Below are 16517 nucleotides of genomic sequence, written 5' to 3'. Positions count from 1 at the left end.
TTTGACTTTCATCCATATAAATTCTCAAGATGACCAAATACAACAAGAAGTATGTGTTCGAATGTTTCCCTGTGAGAGAAGAAGATTAATTTGTTCTCACAGCAGGCGACAGTTTCCCTTCATTTCCTTAATTCAATGGAGTGTTTGTATAGCTTCGCATTGGCAATTACTTATTAAGGTTGCAATTTCGCGTGTTGTGAAAGAATAATAACGTGTCAGATACCGAATGATTGAACGCCTAGATTTCCCAGATTGCATGTAAAGACGATTTCTCCAGTAGAATCCTTATGAATATTCTCTCAAAGACGCATGCATCATTTTAGGAATACATATATTCCATGGATATGCATAATTAAAAAAAAACCACACACACAGAAAGACGTCTCTTTTGAAATGATTATATAAATCATAAATGTCGTGTATGTTATATAAAAAACAAAATTGTTCTTGCTATAATAGGCATATTTAATTTTTGATTTTCAGAAAAATGCATTGATTTTTTTCATACATTTTATTTTATAAAAAAAATATGAAACTCTGTCAAAATATGTAATTAGAGCACTGTTTGGACCATTATTATGTATTTCAATGAAACTTTTTCTTTTAAATAAAAAAAAAGCTTTTAAAGCAAATTTTGAACGAAAACAAAAATTCATTAGGCCAACTGGAATTAACTAAAAGAGCGAACGAAAAATATTGATTCTATTTTTTCTATGGAGGTATTCTAAATCTTTTTCTTAGATCTATGTCATTAACAAAAAACAAAAAATTAATTTACTTTCAAAACGAGAGCAATTGTGCTATTACTGTACTTGTCTGGCAAATTTACAAACACGATGGGTTGATATAAAGGAAGTAAAATTATCCACAATGCTCAGACAAGAATGCCACACTTCATGAACTATGATGGGCTTAATTGAGGATTCATACATACTGAGTATACTATAACAATCGTGCTCTTTATGGAACTATAACTCAATCATACACAGCAATGTTATATCATTAAATGGTGTATCTTATGATGTATTTGATAATATTTTGAAACAGAAATACGCGTTACGTACATTAGTACCATCATCACTTCGTGTGAGCAGGAAGGACAGCACTCTACAAGAGTATCCATATTACAAAATGCTTGCATTCTAACTTGATCAATTTTTTTTTTACTTCGTATGATGCTTATCTGACTCAAGATTGTCCTCGATATTTTAAAATGTCGTCTCAATTACTCTTGATACTCCAATAATAGAATGACGAGACAAATTTCGAGCATAGATTTTTTTTTTCTTTTTTTAAAATTTTTAAAATTTTGATCCTGAAAAAAAAAACCATTTATAGTGTATGTCTTTAGCTATCAGACTAGTTGGTCATGTGATTAAATCCTGTGAAATATCGTCCGATTATTACTGTGGTGCCATAATTATGACCATTGAGATACATGTAGTTCACACAGAACTGGGACTACGACCTTTTTAAGATCAATTCTATGTAAGAATCAAGTATTCATATAGTGGTCCGGCCACGCATAGTCACCAACTTTCTTTCATAAATGGATACACTCGGGTATGAAAAAATTAAAAAGGCACAAAAAAATTAATTACCGTTTGGGGAAGGGGAGGGGTTATTTCCACGGTAGCTTAAAGAATTAAAGATATAAGCAAATAAAACAATATATATTCGATATATTGTTCATTTTCATGTTATTCAATAAAAATTATTAATATTATTAAACAATTATCAATGTCTATAATATATATATTTACATGCTATAAATGAATATTGACAACCGTTGCCATGGTACCAAAGCCAAACAAGAGGCCCATGGGGCCAAATCGCTCACCTGAGCAACAATGGGCGTTCAAAAGATATTGTGCCATATGGCCCTCGGTAGAATAACAAAAAAATAATTATTGTAAAGTATTCGAATTTTACACTTTTTTAATCTTTGACATTGTACCGTCATGAAATACTGTTTTTACACAAAATAAGAAAATCCTACGCAAGATATAGAACTATAAAAGCGATCAAAATATATGAGAGCATAAAACCAACTTCATGTGTGAAAACTGTCAACGCATTGAAATATTTAGCCTCAATTTACTCCACAAAATCGGCACCAATGTATTTTGCATGTTTCAAAGATTCCCTTCGTACACGAACTGTTGCACAACAAACAAATTCATCATTGTCAGATCAACCCGTTTATCATATAGTGTCATGGCTGCTTTAAACAAAGAACCTCGTTTTAGAATTATGGAATACGAGTCTTGGTAAAATGGGTATGCAAACTCGGGCCGTGGCAAAATAAAAGCCGTGGCAGATCGGCAATCGTCAATTCCAAATACGCATTATTTTGCAGCAATATTTACAGCAAATACAAATATACTGGTCGATTGGCAGATTAATAACTGCCAATCTTTTGTTTTGCCCAGGCCAAGTTTTACCGGATGCCGAACCCGAAGCTATTAAACTGATTGAAAAACACCTTTCCTTTATTATTATTTTTGTAATAACTCAGATTTGAAACAGAATTGGCACTTAATTTTTGCAATTTATATTTTCCTTACCATAAGAATTATTCATGCTAAATTACGTTGAATTTGCCTCAGTAGTTCTTGAGATGAAGATTTTTTAAATGCACCCCCCCCTTTTTTTTTTTTTTTTTTTTTTTTTTTTTTTTTTTTTTTTTTTTTTTACAGTTTTGAGGTTTTCTCCGCTTTCAATGAAAATTTTTCTTTCATTTCTGCAATTTATATTCATCTTTCCATAAGAATGCTTTGAGCCAAATTTGGTTGAATTTGGTTAAGTGGTTTTAGAGAAGAAGTTCAAAATGTGAAAAGTTTACTGACGGACAGACAGACAGACAGACGGACAGACGGACGACGGACAAAATGTGATCAGAATAGCTTACTTGAGCTTTCAGCTCAGGTGAGCTAAAAAGGGTAAAATGAAATGCTATAGGTGATTTTGATAGGTTGCCATTATGGATTTCTCAATTTTTGTCATTTTTTCTGTTGGTCTTGTGAAAACTGCCTAAATTTTTATAATTTAATGGAGGAAGCATGCAACACTGTCAAAAAAGGACTGTTTCTTTATATAGCATGGAAAATCAAGCATAAGTTCTTACTTTAAAAAACTCCATATCAACGGCATTTGTTTCATGCAAATTAAGGATTTCAAGCTGCAGTAAAATTATTAAGAAATACTTGGATTTCCTTAACAAATATCAAAATCTTACTTTATATATACAAATAAATTCCTCGAATCATAAGAATTTTCCTTATTATTCAGCTTGTTACCATATCAACGGTGCTAAATTTTCATTTTAAAATTGTATATTGCACAACCATGCATAGTTATGGGGAAATTTAAGGAATGACATTTTGATTTTAAATTAAATGAAAAAAATATTAAATCTTTTTTTCTTTACCATATATTTACATCTACCGAAAACTTATCATTAATTCATAACTCTATAGATACAATTAACACGCCCCGTTTATCGATTAGTCGACTAAGGAAAATCAAGGAGTGCACGAAATAATCATGATGATGTCACACTCAAATTCACTTTTGGGACGATTTGGCTGTTTCTTTTATATAACGTACTGATGTAAATTAACAGTTATAAGGGTTATAAAGGTAGCGATCATTGCAGAAAAAATTTACATAACCCGCTAACGCTGGTTATGTATTTTTCCTGCAATGTCGCCACCTTCATATCCCGCATAAATCACAAAAGAGAGCATTTTATTGATTAAATATTAAACACTTTTGAAAATATGCACTTCTCCACTTATTTTTCCTAGTATGTTAAATGACATTTTTTCATATGCTTAAAAAATCCCAATTTGTTACCATTACTTAAAATGAAGTGTCAAATAAGCTTACAATGCCAATTTGCCATCTTAACTCTCGGTTACCATGGCTACGAACCTACACAGCACCAATAAAATGGTGTAAGTCTGTTTTAATTATGAAAGTCTATCAAACTGAAGAGTATGAAGAAAATCGGTGACTATGCGTGACCATCAAATGTTCAATATTTGATTCGAATGTATATCAAATTTTAGACTAGTCAGAGAACCAGATACTTTACAACTTCATGAACTCGCAAATGATTTTGGCCTCTTTTTCCCTGTATTTTTGAATTACCGGTATTACTTTTATTCTCGAGAGATTAAATCAATAATGAGCTCGTCTAAATTTTATGGCCCTAAAAACTAGAGAAAAAAGTGATTACAAATAACTACACAGGATGCCAATACATGTTAACACATTTCGAATAAAGATAAAATACACATAATGTCAAAAATTTGTATCTGTTTTATCACGTTAATTTGAATTTAAATTACAAAATTACTCTTTCCATCAAATTGAAAAAAAAAGCAAAATGAAGAAAACAGTTTATGGAAAATTTCGATTACATTTTCATTACAGTACGCAATTAATTTTTTTTTCCTTTTAATAAAGTATAAAATTCTTTGAAAAATAAGGCTAATTTGATTGATTGGTACTATTTCTGTTTACTCACAGAATACCAGGATGATAAAATGCAAAAAAAAAAAAAAAAAGAAAAAAAAAAAAAAAAGAAAAAGAAATCATTTGCATTTAAATTATACGAAATACTGCAATTTTTAACCTTTAATTACATTTAGCCATAGAGCGGAATTACGTTCGATGCTATGAAAAGATTAAATCGGTGGAGCATGGAACCTTATTAACGGCTATTGTTTCATCAAAAAAGGTTTGGCTGAACAAAAACGCGCCATCAAATTAATAAATTCCGTGCTGAGATTGTATGGTTCGTTTGCTGCCTTATATGGACATGATCAACCCTGTAGAGAGCAATTCAATTTCTGTCAGGTCGACATTTCACTTCTTTTGCTAACAATCGCCAGTCGATTCCCCAATGCTTTGTAGTTCAGTTGCTTCCATCAATGAGTGTCCCCTGGACCTTCTTTTGAGCACGTAAGAGACGTACTCAATAAAAAAGCCCAGTGAAATGCAGAGCCCCGCATTATAAAACATTGCGGTACATATTAAATTAATTGTTCTATTTATGACTATACTATGCATATTCATGAAATTTATCATGTAATATGGAACACAACACAATGCCGTCACTATTCCTCCAATATTCACAGATTTAAGGTAATTGACGTCACCATTAAGTGAATGATACGGGCACTTGATGCGTTTGAGAATGACCAATGAATTTATGACCATCACCACGAGCGGTCCTATCAACGTTGTGCACAGTATATACACTGTTGAGGAGATTACATACGCATTGGTCGGCGAAAAATCCAAGGAACATACTCCAATACCTGTTAAAAATAATGAAGTCTTGGCAATTTTCAAATTTTGACATCAAGCGTTAAATTTTTTATAAGTAGATTTGGATTCATTCAATAAAACTTTACAAAAATATTATATGTTAGTAAATCAATTTTTCAAAGATTCAATTTATATTCTTACTTTGAAAAGTGATGTACGCATCCCTGTATGCTTGGAACTCGTCTTTATTCACGAAAGTTTCTACCGATAATCCACTTCCCAAGCCTTCAGACTCATTCACATAACCCTTGAATACGATGTCATCAAAATAATTCGAACTTATATCCTCAAGAAGCCTGTCGGCTACCTGTGTGTTCTCGGCTCGTATTTGCAGAATTACTCGGCCGTCCATACAGTTCGTTATTTCAGAGCGGCGGACTGTTAGGGGCCATTCCTGGAGGAGTGTGTTGATGGCGCGAGTGGACAGGTCCTTTAGTTTGCTGTACTGCGTTCCATTGCGTTGCTGACACAATATACTACTTAAAGTCGAGTTTTGCAAAGATTCGTCGTCCAAAGAAACCGATATCAGAATCTGCATAACTCCTAGAAATATAGAAGAATACACTAAATACGGACACAGGTTTCCATATTCTAACAAATATCCATTATTTAGTACTTCAAAAATTTGAGTAAGCTTTAACTTTTATCAAACGAGCATATACATAACGTTGTTTGAAAACAGACCAATTTCAACTCAAAATTGCTTGCACTCGATCATCTTAAAGTATGTATGATATAGGCGTACAGCAGCATTTGATTATCATGTTACCTTTAAAATTGGAGTATTCTCCCCATCCATAGAGAGGTCCAGCACAAAGCAGAACAGACAGCATGTAGAGACCGACCAGTAACAGCTTGGTGTTAATGGGGGTGAACACCTGGAGGTGTTTGTCTGGATCGATCACAGCGTATCTTCTGATAGAAGTAAGAACAAAAACAACCCCTTTCTTTACAGGTACATGTAGCAAGCTGCTGAATATATTCTTCAGAATTGCAGTAGTCAAATATGCTTTTACACAACATATAAATAAAGTACATACCGCTTCATTTCAGCATGGTTAAAGCACACAAAACACAGCAATTCTTTTTACAGAAAATGACTGTCTATTTGCAATTTGCTTGTTAGGAAGATTAAATCCATATATTAGTACACTGTCATTTATTTGGTATAACCGAGCATGAAACATGTTCTTACCTTTCAAACGTTGCCAGTGTAGCTGCTAAAATGGCAAAGGAGACTAAAGAGTTGCTGAAGTACGCAAACAGTTGGCAGAAAACATTGCCTCCTGCCCAGCTTCCTGCAATGAAGTTTCATCGTTAGATACTTGGTTGAGGTCAAAACCAATGTAACGGGCAACCTGGTCACTCTCCATGCCTGTCCCCCGGTCTGCTTTAAACATTTTTGATTTTATCAATATTTCATTTAAGAAGGAACTATCTGATAAACGATAGTCATCTGAATACCAATAACTCATCGTCATTAGATTTTTTTCATGGATGTTTTTATTTAGAATTATGCCTAATTTAGTACATATCTCATCGTCGAATTACAAAAAGCCATTAATCCCAGACTTTGTTATAAAATACTGGTTACTCATTAAGCAATAGCTTGTTTAAAGTGTTGACATATGATCAAAGTAAATATTTTTGCAAACTAACCTTTTACAAAAAATAACCGATAATATTTCATATCCATAGGTAATCTATGAACCATCTTCACAAGCCAAGAGTCTAATACGTTCTAATACGTGATATAAAGGAATCGGACCCTTGGCCAGCGGAAATGTGTGTGGACATGTGAAAATATATGTAAAGGTTAGTTCCACTGAAACTGGATATTTTTTTGATAAGAGTTTATGAAAATCTATTGTTATTGTAAAAGGGTCAAATACAGTACAATATAGTATATGCAAGTATCTGATCAAAATATATTTTGACACGATTTCTGTAAAATAAGTACTAAGTATTAACACTGTGCCGGATAATTATGCCAGTGCCAAGGTGGCATTTTTGCACCCGCTTAAGATGCAGTTTCGGAAAAATCCATGTATACCAAATGATAGACCATTGTCTCGAGAGTATATAACCACTTTTGTTTTTAGTGTGTTTCACCTGACAGGTGAGATATTTACCTTTAAAAATTAATATTCCATAGGAAAATGATAATTCCCATAGGATAATTGATTCTCCTACAGGAAATATTGACAATCCTATAGGATTTTATAAAAGTCCTGTTGGAATTATATTTCCTATAGGAGAGTGGTATTTCCTGTAGGAATTTGATTCAGACATGTAGATTTCCTATAGGATATTAAGTTTTCCTATCGGATTTTATCAAATCCTATCGGAATTGAAATTCCAATAGAAAGTTCTTGTATTCCGATAGGAATCTTCAAATTACCTATAGGAATATTGTTTTTCCTATGAGAAAAATTATTTTCCTATAGGAATTTATTTTTGAAAGGTAAATATCTCACCTGGCAGGTGAGATACAATGATAAAAAGGTGGATGTTAACTCTTTAAGCAATGGTCTATCATGATAGCATATTTGAATTTTTCGTTATATGCAGCTTAAGCTGGTGCAAAAATGCCACTTTGGCACTGGCATAATTAACCGGCACAGTGTTTATTATAAATCGGACATTGGTCACGAATCTCGCGGATTTTTTACTGTTTGTGCATAATATGTCAGTTGTATTAATTTATAAGTGTTAATTTCTTTTTTTCCTAGTAATGGTTTTTAATAAAATATTATTTAATTAACATTTTTTGGAAAATCTTCTAATCACAAAAAATATGGCCCATTCAAGTTTGCGAATGCCACAGTATGTTGTTGAGTGCCGGTGACAAATAGAATTGTCCTAGAATCAATTTGAAAGTATAAAGTGAATGCAAGTACATGTATCTGGTAGAATCTTCTGTACAGTATATCTAATTTCTTTAACAAAATAAAAACAAAAAGTTGTGTTTATGTGGTTTTTTTTGTTATGATATTTGCAATTTGATAATTTGATGTGTTTGCATGATATACATTGCAAAGCTAAGCTCGCTGTTAGTGTACTGGAGATGCAAAGTTAAGGGTCGTGGGTTCGAAAACCGTCATGGGCATTTTTTATTTTTCCTTTTTATATTGAGTCGGATATTGATTTTTCTCATTAATATTCCACATTTATCATGTATCCATTTTTTTAACCATTGTGAAAGGTGGAAAGGCCTCTAATTGTTCTGTGAACAATAAGTCTACTGGTTTTTTTTAGCAGTCATTGTATTTTACGACTAACTCCGTACATTTGTACACTAGGTCTACTCGAGATGCCGTTATTCGCACCTTTCCAGGGACACCTGTTAAGTAACTCATCACAACCTGTCGTGTGTATAGTCTGAATATATCTTACTTCTACTTTGTTAGTTCCATGGTTTTTCTTAAACTCTAACAAACAAGAAAATATGTACACAAAAAACTACACGAAAGATTATCGACGCGTGGATCCGTAGAACAATTCAGCAACTAATTAAATGCGGGAATTTCACGAAGTATTAAATGGGATCAGAAATCATTTACCGGGTACATATATGTACGGAAAAAAACCCTGATTTAATTTGATTAAACAGATGATGGGCATCTGTGACTGCCCATTTTCATAAACATTGAAAATAATATAAGGGGGAAATCTTTAAACTCCATGAAAACACCGAAAATCTCATATGTAAAACTTCATTGAATACACCAAAAATTATTATACCTAAATTCTAATGCGGAACAAATATTGAATTAAATATATCTAGCCAATAATTCTAACCATTAGGGATCGACTCCAAAATTGCAACATCCGGTGCATGATGTAAATATTCCAAACCCGGTAAGAAAGACCAAGAAGTGTTTGCCAAAGTCCAGATCAATTAATACCGGAAAGTTCTGGTGTAGAGAAGAAAGTATGAGGTATTACAAGCCGAGGAAGAGATAACAACAAGAAGGTCATCTAACGGTTACAGCTTTCTTTCCCCGGATCGTCGCGAGAAATCGATAGCCTAACGCTATTCCACAAAGAAACCTCATACAAGTATTATTTTGTAAAAAAAGATGATAAAAATGCCAGTTCTTTAACGCTAAATTATCACAGTTACACGTTATTTGCGACCCTTTTTGTGCTCTGAAGACAAATTGTACGCCCCACATAAGTTAATCATAAGTGTCGCGAGAGATCTATTATTTTTTTTTTTTGAAATACGATTGGTTTTATAGATATGATGAATACTGAAACGCCGGTCATTAAAGAGCGAATCGAACCGGAAGCTCATACTGAATATAACCTTAAGCATCGGACAAGTGCGCGAATATTTCTTTATAAGAATTAGCATTTTTTAACAATCATGAGGAAAAAGTATTAAGTACTCAGATCTTCAAAAATCGGTGTGAACTTGTTATTACAATCAACTCGTTTATAGAAAAAAAAATTACACAATATTTAACTTAAAATCATGGCTATAGATTAAATTATTAACAGTCATTAAATGTTTTGTTCTTCATTGCTCTGTATTTAATTAAAGGGACCTAGACACGATTTAAGTTAAAATATTATCAATATTTATGTATAAAATAGTTTACGTGCGTATTTTGAATGATTTACCAAAATTTGAATGTTGGAAGTCAAGTTACAAGCGAGACAGAGAGGAAAGAAGTCGGTTGTTATGTAAACAAAGCTCGAGTCTTATATTTGTAGTGTGAATAATGTAAAGTATAGAAATAGTCATTTCTTTGACAAAATAATTGGTACAAACGAGATAAACTGGTTCAATGTGTTCATAAATAATTTTATCAACGACAAAATGGAACATTAGATTGAATTTTATACCGATACAACACACATGTAAACAATAACAGGACTCGTGCTTTGTTTACAAAACAAGGAATTCTAACCTCTGTAGCTCGCTTGTACCTCGATATTTGACTTTCATATTTTGACAAAGCATTAAATACACCCATATTGACCATTCTAGACATTAAAATCGAAAAATAAACTTTAAAAAATTTGAGCTCAAGTCATGTCCAAGTCCCTTTAACTAGTATTATGATGAATTGTGTTGATACTGTAGTGCTTTGCTCAATTTAGTACTTTTCAAAGCTTATAATTTTACTTTTATACGCGTCCGAGAAATGTTCGCGAGGTTCGCGAGAAAGTCGTCTGGAATAACCAATTTTCAATTAGCTTTGGTATATTATATTTCAGAAAGTCTACATCTTGATTGCAAAAAAATTGTTGCCGCGAACTTCGATAAATCGTGAAAAAATGTCATCGCGAAAAAAGTGGTTTACAGTATTTTGAGATGGATTGATATAGTTTAAACAATGTAACCAATCGATTTGAGAACCACGAACCTTGCTGTAACTTAAAACCGAGAAAACCTTAATTATACGAGAAAAAAAAACATTCGAATTTCCTCTTATTCTCTAGTTTTTTTTCTGTTTTACACTTAATTATTGTAAAACACACTTTTTGTAATCAATCATGATTAAACCTTCAGACGATTTCTAAAGAACCGTGTTGTGAAACATAAGAATTGTAGAATAAAGTGTTTTATTAATACAGCGTACTTCGGATATATTGAAATTTAGGGAACCATGCAAATTATTTCAATATATCCATAATTCAATATAAGCGAAATTGACTGACCTGAAGCCGCCATTTTTGAAAGTTCAATCCCAATCCAAACAAATCCGAACTTTCAAAGTATCTAAATTCTAAAGCTAAAATTATTTTCGCGCACACGACCGATGAGTGAGAACGTCTTCTTTCACTACACGGGTGCACACACGGTGCAAGTCCGCTACATTTGCTGTGGAATCATTTTTATTCGTGGGGGTCAATGTTCGTGGGTAGCAAAAAATCTACTGGTTTGTGCACAGTGGGAGGTAACTTCATTTGCAACAAGTTCTACTGGGTAAACGAATGTTAAACAAATGTAATACTGGTTCGTGAGGATGTAAATTCGTGGACAAGGGATACTGCAAAAGCCACGAAAATGGCCCCCCACGAACAATGATGATTCCACAGTGGTTTATTTATCTCTGACATAAATGTACATAAAATAAATGCTGATAATGAACACATACCAACGTTAATCACCATTGTTTTAACGCAATGCATTGTGTTGTATTATTTTAATCATCAGTTATTTGACACGTGTTATAAATTACAATATAATGGTTTTCTCACCTGACAGTATAATAGAAGAAAGTTGGGTTCATATCCCGACACGTTAGAAAAATCAGGTAATAATTAAAAAAAAGGAAAAAAAAAAGCAATGCTTTTATGTCAAGCGCGTGGCGTTACAAGTTAACGTTACGAGTCATTTAATTTGGATCTAAACGTAAATTCCCTTGTCTGTGTAGGCGCTGGCACGATAAAGAACCATGCCAAGAATCCTGAGGACCGACGCAGATGTTTAACTTTTAAGTTCCTTCTTTGACAAAAGGTTTCTTGGTAAAAAACCAAAGAAAACTTTTGTTGTTGCCCTGTATACTCTTTTAATGAGATGAGATATCCAGACAACAGCAATTAATATGTTTAAAATTACCCATCAAACTGAGGCACTGAGAAGCGCTATTAATACTTGGTTAAGCCTAGAGACATTCATCATTTCCCTGATAATCGTTAAATGATGATTTGCCATATATGTACATGTACATGTATTTGATGGTGTATGCTTTCACTTTTTTCTCCCCAAAAATTAAAATGAACAAGAGAAGCAGTTTAGCAGTAAGTAGAAAAGCCAGTAAACGAAGTCAGTGGTTTAAAACCTTTGCGTTGCATGTTATATCCATGGAGAATCCAATTAATCAGTATTGTTTCACTTCCGCGAAGCATCACAGTCCCGCCTCTATAGTTAAGACCAATATTGCTCGGGAGAAGTAAAACATTTGGGAACGATTTGCGCCTAAACTGGAACAAACATCTCTACGCGTATGCTTCATTTTATATCTTACGATCAAAATCATTTCGGTATTCAGCAGTTGCTAATTCTTGACGAAAATTGGTTTAATAAACTTCTTTAAAAAAACCATTTACTGGGTAATATGATCACACTGTTTATAATCTGTTGTCAGTATTTTAATTTTTATAAATTGTATATATAAGTTATGAATTATGCAACCATATATTCATTCGTAAAAAATATCTGGGTAGTGTAGAATAAAAAACGGCAACACAAAATATTATTTAGCCATGATTCTGAAACTTTTATTACTGCCTCCTAATTAAAGGGACATGGTCACAATTTTGGTCAAAAATTATTTTTTCGATTTTAATGTTTACAATGTGTCATTAAGGCCTTTTTAACAAGCAACCTAAAAAGTGTCATTTGTTGAGTTAAAACCGAGTTGCAGAGCTTACCATTCTTGCTATGTAAACAAAGCTTTTGTTTACATTTTGAATGTTGAAATGTAAAAATTCAAGTTTTAGACCTAAAATGAATGTGTTAAACGTTAGGAACTGTTTATTTATGCTTGAAATGAACTACAACATAGATAAAGCAAGTTGAAAACGATTTTTTACTGGCATATTAAACCTATGTAAACAAAAACAGGACACAAGCCTTGTTTACATGACAAAGAATTGTGGGCCATGTATCTTGCTAATAACTCTACGACTGATTCTCGAATTTCATTTCATCATTAGACATGCATCCCTAAAGCATTGTAAATAATAGAAACAGAAAAAATAGAATTTGACCAAAATCGTGACCATGCCCCTTTAAGCGATGATAAACAAGTATAATACCAAAATGTAAAAGAGTCTCCAAGATATCCAATCGTTTTCCAATAAAATAATTTGAGTATGTTTTCTTGAACATATCTCCAAAGGAATTTTTAAATTGTATTCTTCTCTATTTGACTTGGTCTTCTCAGCGATGTTTTTGGGGGTTTTTTTTGTTTTGTTTATTTGTTAGTTTTGTTTGCATTTGGTTTGAATCAGTGAAAAGTTTACCTTTGTAAGCTGAGAGTCCAAGAACAGTGTTGTTCATGAAGAAACATAGAAGTGACGTCATAATGAGATAAAGCATAATCTGAAAAATGGCGGAATCCGTTTTGTTCTTTCTCATTATTTGTTTTTGGTTGTTAACGTTATCTGCAAGATAAAGGTATTGTTCTTTCAGAATTGTTGTCAATAATTTTCATCTAAATAAAAACAAACAACAAAAATCATAAATCGGACTTCATACATGTATCAAAGTATAAGCGAACAAAATATTATAAACTTATGATGCAATTTTTATATTTTATTTTTTCGTTTTTGTAATTTTTCCTAAAATGGGATAAGAGATAAATTGTTGCTGCTTCCAAAATTTATACGAATGGATTGAAATTGATCCTTACCTTACATGCCGGGTACAAAATCCTTCAATGGAATTTAACGTTTTCCGCAGAAAACAATACTAGGATTTATCTGCCATCACCAGATTATTGAACAACACGAAACCTAATCAAATCCTGCAGCCACACGGACTTCATCACTAAGATGGTGGAATGGCGAGGTGATAGCACTGCATGGGATGATAAGTGTATTGAAGTGTACTGACGATGGCTATCGATTCGCCGATACGCCGGAAGACGTTTATTCGTCGTTGTTTCTTACAGCGATGCATATTGGATAAAGAAGTCACGGGAGAAAAAACCTTAAAAATAGCATAACGGTTTTTAACTCCATCTAGTTTGATTAGCTTTACGTGTGTTTATGGCGGTATGTTGTCTGATCATTTTCTCGTTAATTCTGGTATCTATGTGAATTATTCAGCATGCAAAAGAAAAGATCACAGAGCTAATTTCTTGCAATTACTTTGAGCAACTGTCTCCTTGATAACTGCTAATTAGCATGTCATGTAAAATAAATGCTCTGCAGGGATGTAAAATTTTTCAGATATGATAATGTATGCGGCCAATTTTACTACATTATTCGTCGAAGAATAACCGTTTTACTCGGTGGCTTTTTGTTATCAAACTGGTTTATGATTAAAATTTGATTAATCAAGTTTTCGTTGGTTGGTTGATCCACAGGCACCTGAATTTTTTATCAATCAGTCGCTCAAGAAGCCAAATATAAAAAAAACTCTACCTCCTCTATGTATAAATATACATGTATATAGAGGAGGTAGATTTTTTTTAATATATTTGGCTTATTGAGCGACTGATTGATAAAAATTCAGATGCATGTGGTTGATCTTAGATAATATTTACCAGTACACAACTTAGAAGGACTTGTATCATTTTAATTTCAATTAAAAAAAACCCATGTGGTTATGATATTAAGATAAAAAGAATCACCGATATTTGCATACTAGGTACATATATTTGTACATCTGTATTTAATTTAACATTGGATCTTTTCATGTGCATTTTTGTTGGGGGATAGTGTGTGTGTGTGTGTGTGGGGGGGGGGGGGGGTAGTTCTTCCTTAGATGATTGACATAGTAATTAGAGGTGAGATATTATGGTTAACGAAAACTATTTAATTTCTGTTTTGTTGATGTGGATCATGAGTTACAATGTAATTAAAGACATTTTTCCGATCCTACCGACCAGGTGCTATAATTTTCATTTGAATAGGCAATCATTACAAAGAAACCTGAGTTCACTAGAGCCGTTTTAACAATAGCTTGGACTTAAGACAGTACGAGAGGAACTCCCATTTGATAAAGGCGGGGTCTTCGTATGGTTAACTGTCCGGTCATTTGCTAATAGATATGAATAGACTGAACGCAATTACACTTTCAATGTCAGTATGTCCAACAGAGCAGATCTAGGTAAAAATAATTTCAATTTTGACAGTCTATGAATATTAATGAGCTTTTTTCTCAACGAATTAGAAGAAAGGAGGTCAATATTTGACAACTTGTTTTGATGAGCAAACTAGATAGTTACATCCCACCGAAAGTCCAAGCTTTTGTTAAAATGACTCTAAGAGTATCTGATTAAAAATACCAGAATCAACCATACTGAACAAGTTCAGCGTTTTTTAATGATGGCAGTTATATTACCTTATAATAATAATAATAATAATGTAACGATTTATGAAAGTCCTCTGTACACTATAAAACCAATGTTGTAGAGCGTTTCTATAAAATTTAGCGTTATTCTGAAATTCATTATTTTACTCTTGTTTTTTTTTTTCTTTTAACTGAGTTCATTCTTCGATAAATAACAACTGTAAATTGTATTCAAGGATACGGCTAATATTATAAGTTCATAACTTGTTTCCGAATCCTGTAACTGAATTCATCCTATTGTGCGCACACTCATGTACAGTAATATTTGTTTTCAGTAAATTTTGTTTACAATTCATTCATTTTCACACGATGTACAGCTTCATTTTCCTGTGTTTATTGTTTAAAAAATTATTTATCAGATGAATGTATGTGCTGTATCTCTAGGCAAAGTTGTTGCTGCATGTTCCATGCTTTGTATTAGTTAAGATATTGCCGCCAACCTCCCAAACCTAGGAACACGTGATGGATTAAACATCATGATCAAATTAAACTAAAGGGCGAAGTGCCACCAAACAGCCGGTTATAATTAAGAACTTGGAGGAAAGCTATATCACTTTAGAGATCAATACATAATTAAATAATAATAATAAGGAATACGGAGGTTGTGATCGTTACAGAGAGGCAAAATCGAACAGATAAAAAAGCGAATTTGATAATTGTTTTTAGTCAGCTACTATTTCACCATAAATATTGACGAAGACTTTCTTTAAATTTCATTTTTTCGTATTTAAGGTTTATGCGAGGAAATTATGATTCTTACGTAAGTAGTTAAAAATACCGGAAGATTTGTGAATTGTAAAATATGCATGTATAATGTGTTCTAAGACTTACGAAATCAACATTTTTATAGACTGTTCGCGAATTTTTTTTATGAATTTTTATGAAAATAACAAGAATCTCTGAATCAGCTTACTTTAAATTTCTACCACGAAACATTTCATAAGTGCAGAAATGTCATGACACAATTCCGCATAGTCTGTATTATCCAAAATATCTGCCGTTTTCCTGGCTTTTTCAACGATTTTTACGACAAGTTGGTAACACTAGGTAAACTGTATGGCTGACACGAAAGTGACCCTCTATATGTTATAGTGAATACGTTAAAAGTCTTAAGCTTTCCCCTGAGTGTACTTTG

At 32.7% G+C, this 16517-nt stretch overlaps 1 protein-coding gene across 1 annotated transcript; it reads right to left on the bottom strand.

Moving 5' to 3' along the window:
* Positions 1–1741: 1741 nt before the first annotated feature.
* Positions 1742–14156, bottom strand: LOC128181423 (uncharacterized). The gene is made up of 6 exons (XM_052849854.1): positions 13716–14156; positions 13327–13467; positions 6536–6638; positions 6110–6255; positions 5482–5883; positions 1742–5330 (listed from the first exon to the last, which is right to left on the bottom strand). The coding sequence occupies exons 2-6, from the start codon at positions 13439–13441 to the stop codon at positions 4888–4890; spliced, it is 1209 nt and encodes a 402-aa protein (XP_052705814.1). The 5' UTR covers positions 13442–13467; positions 13716–14156; the 3' UTR covers positions 1742–4887.
* Positions 14157–16517: the final 2361 nt, after the last annotated feature.

The sequence above is a fragment of the Crassostrea angulata genome, chromosome 1 (genome assembly GCF_025612915.1).
Source record: "Crassostrea angulata isolate pt1a10 chromosome 1, ASM2561291v2, whole genome shotgun sequence".
In the NCBI taxonomy this organism is placed as follows: domain Eukaryota; kingdom Metazoa; phylum Mollusca; class Bivalvia; order Ostreida; family Ostreidae; genus Magallana; species Magallana angulata.
The sequence above is the reverse complement of the archived record's forward strand: the minus strand, read 5'-3'. Positions and strand labels throughout refer to the sequence as shown.

Excerpts from the sequence above, each read along its gene's own strand:
- LOC128181423 (XM_052849854.1), bottom strand. The coding sequence starts at position 13,441 with ATGAGAAAGAACAAAACGGATTCCGCCATTTTTCAGATTATGCTTTAT. Across the intron at positions 6,639-13,326 it reads TGGACTCTCAGCTTACAAAG|GAAGCTGGGCAGGAGGCAAT; the intron begins GTAAACTTTTCA and ends ACTTCATTGCAG. Across the intron at positions 5,331-5,481 it reads TGCGTACATCACTTTTCAAA|GTATTGGAGTATGTTCCTTG; the intron begins GTAAGAATATAA and ends TATTTTTAACAG.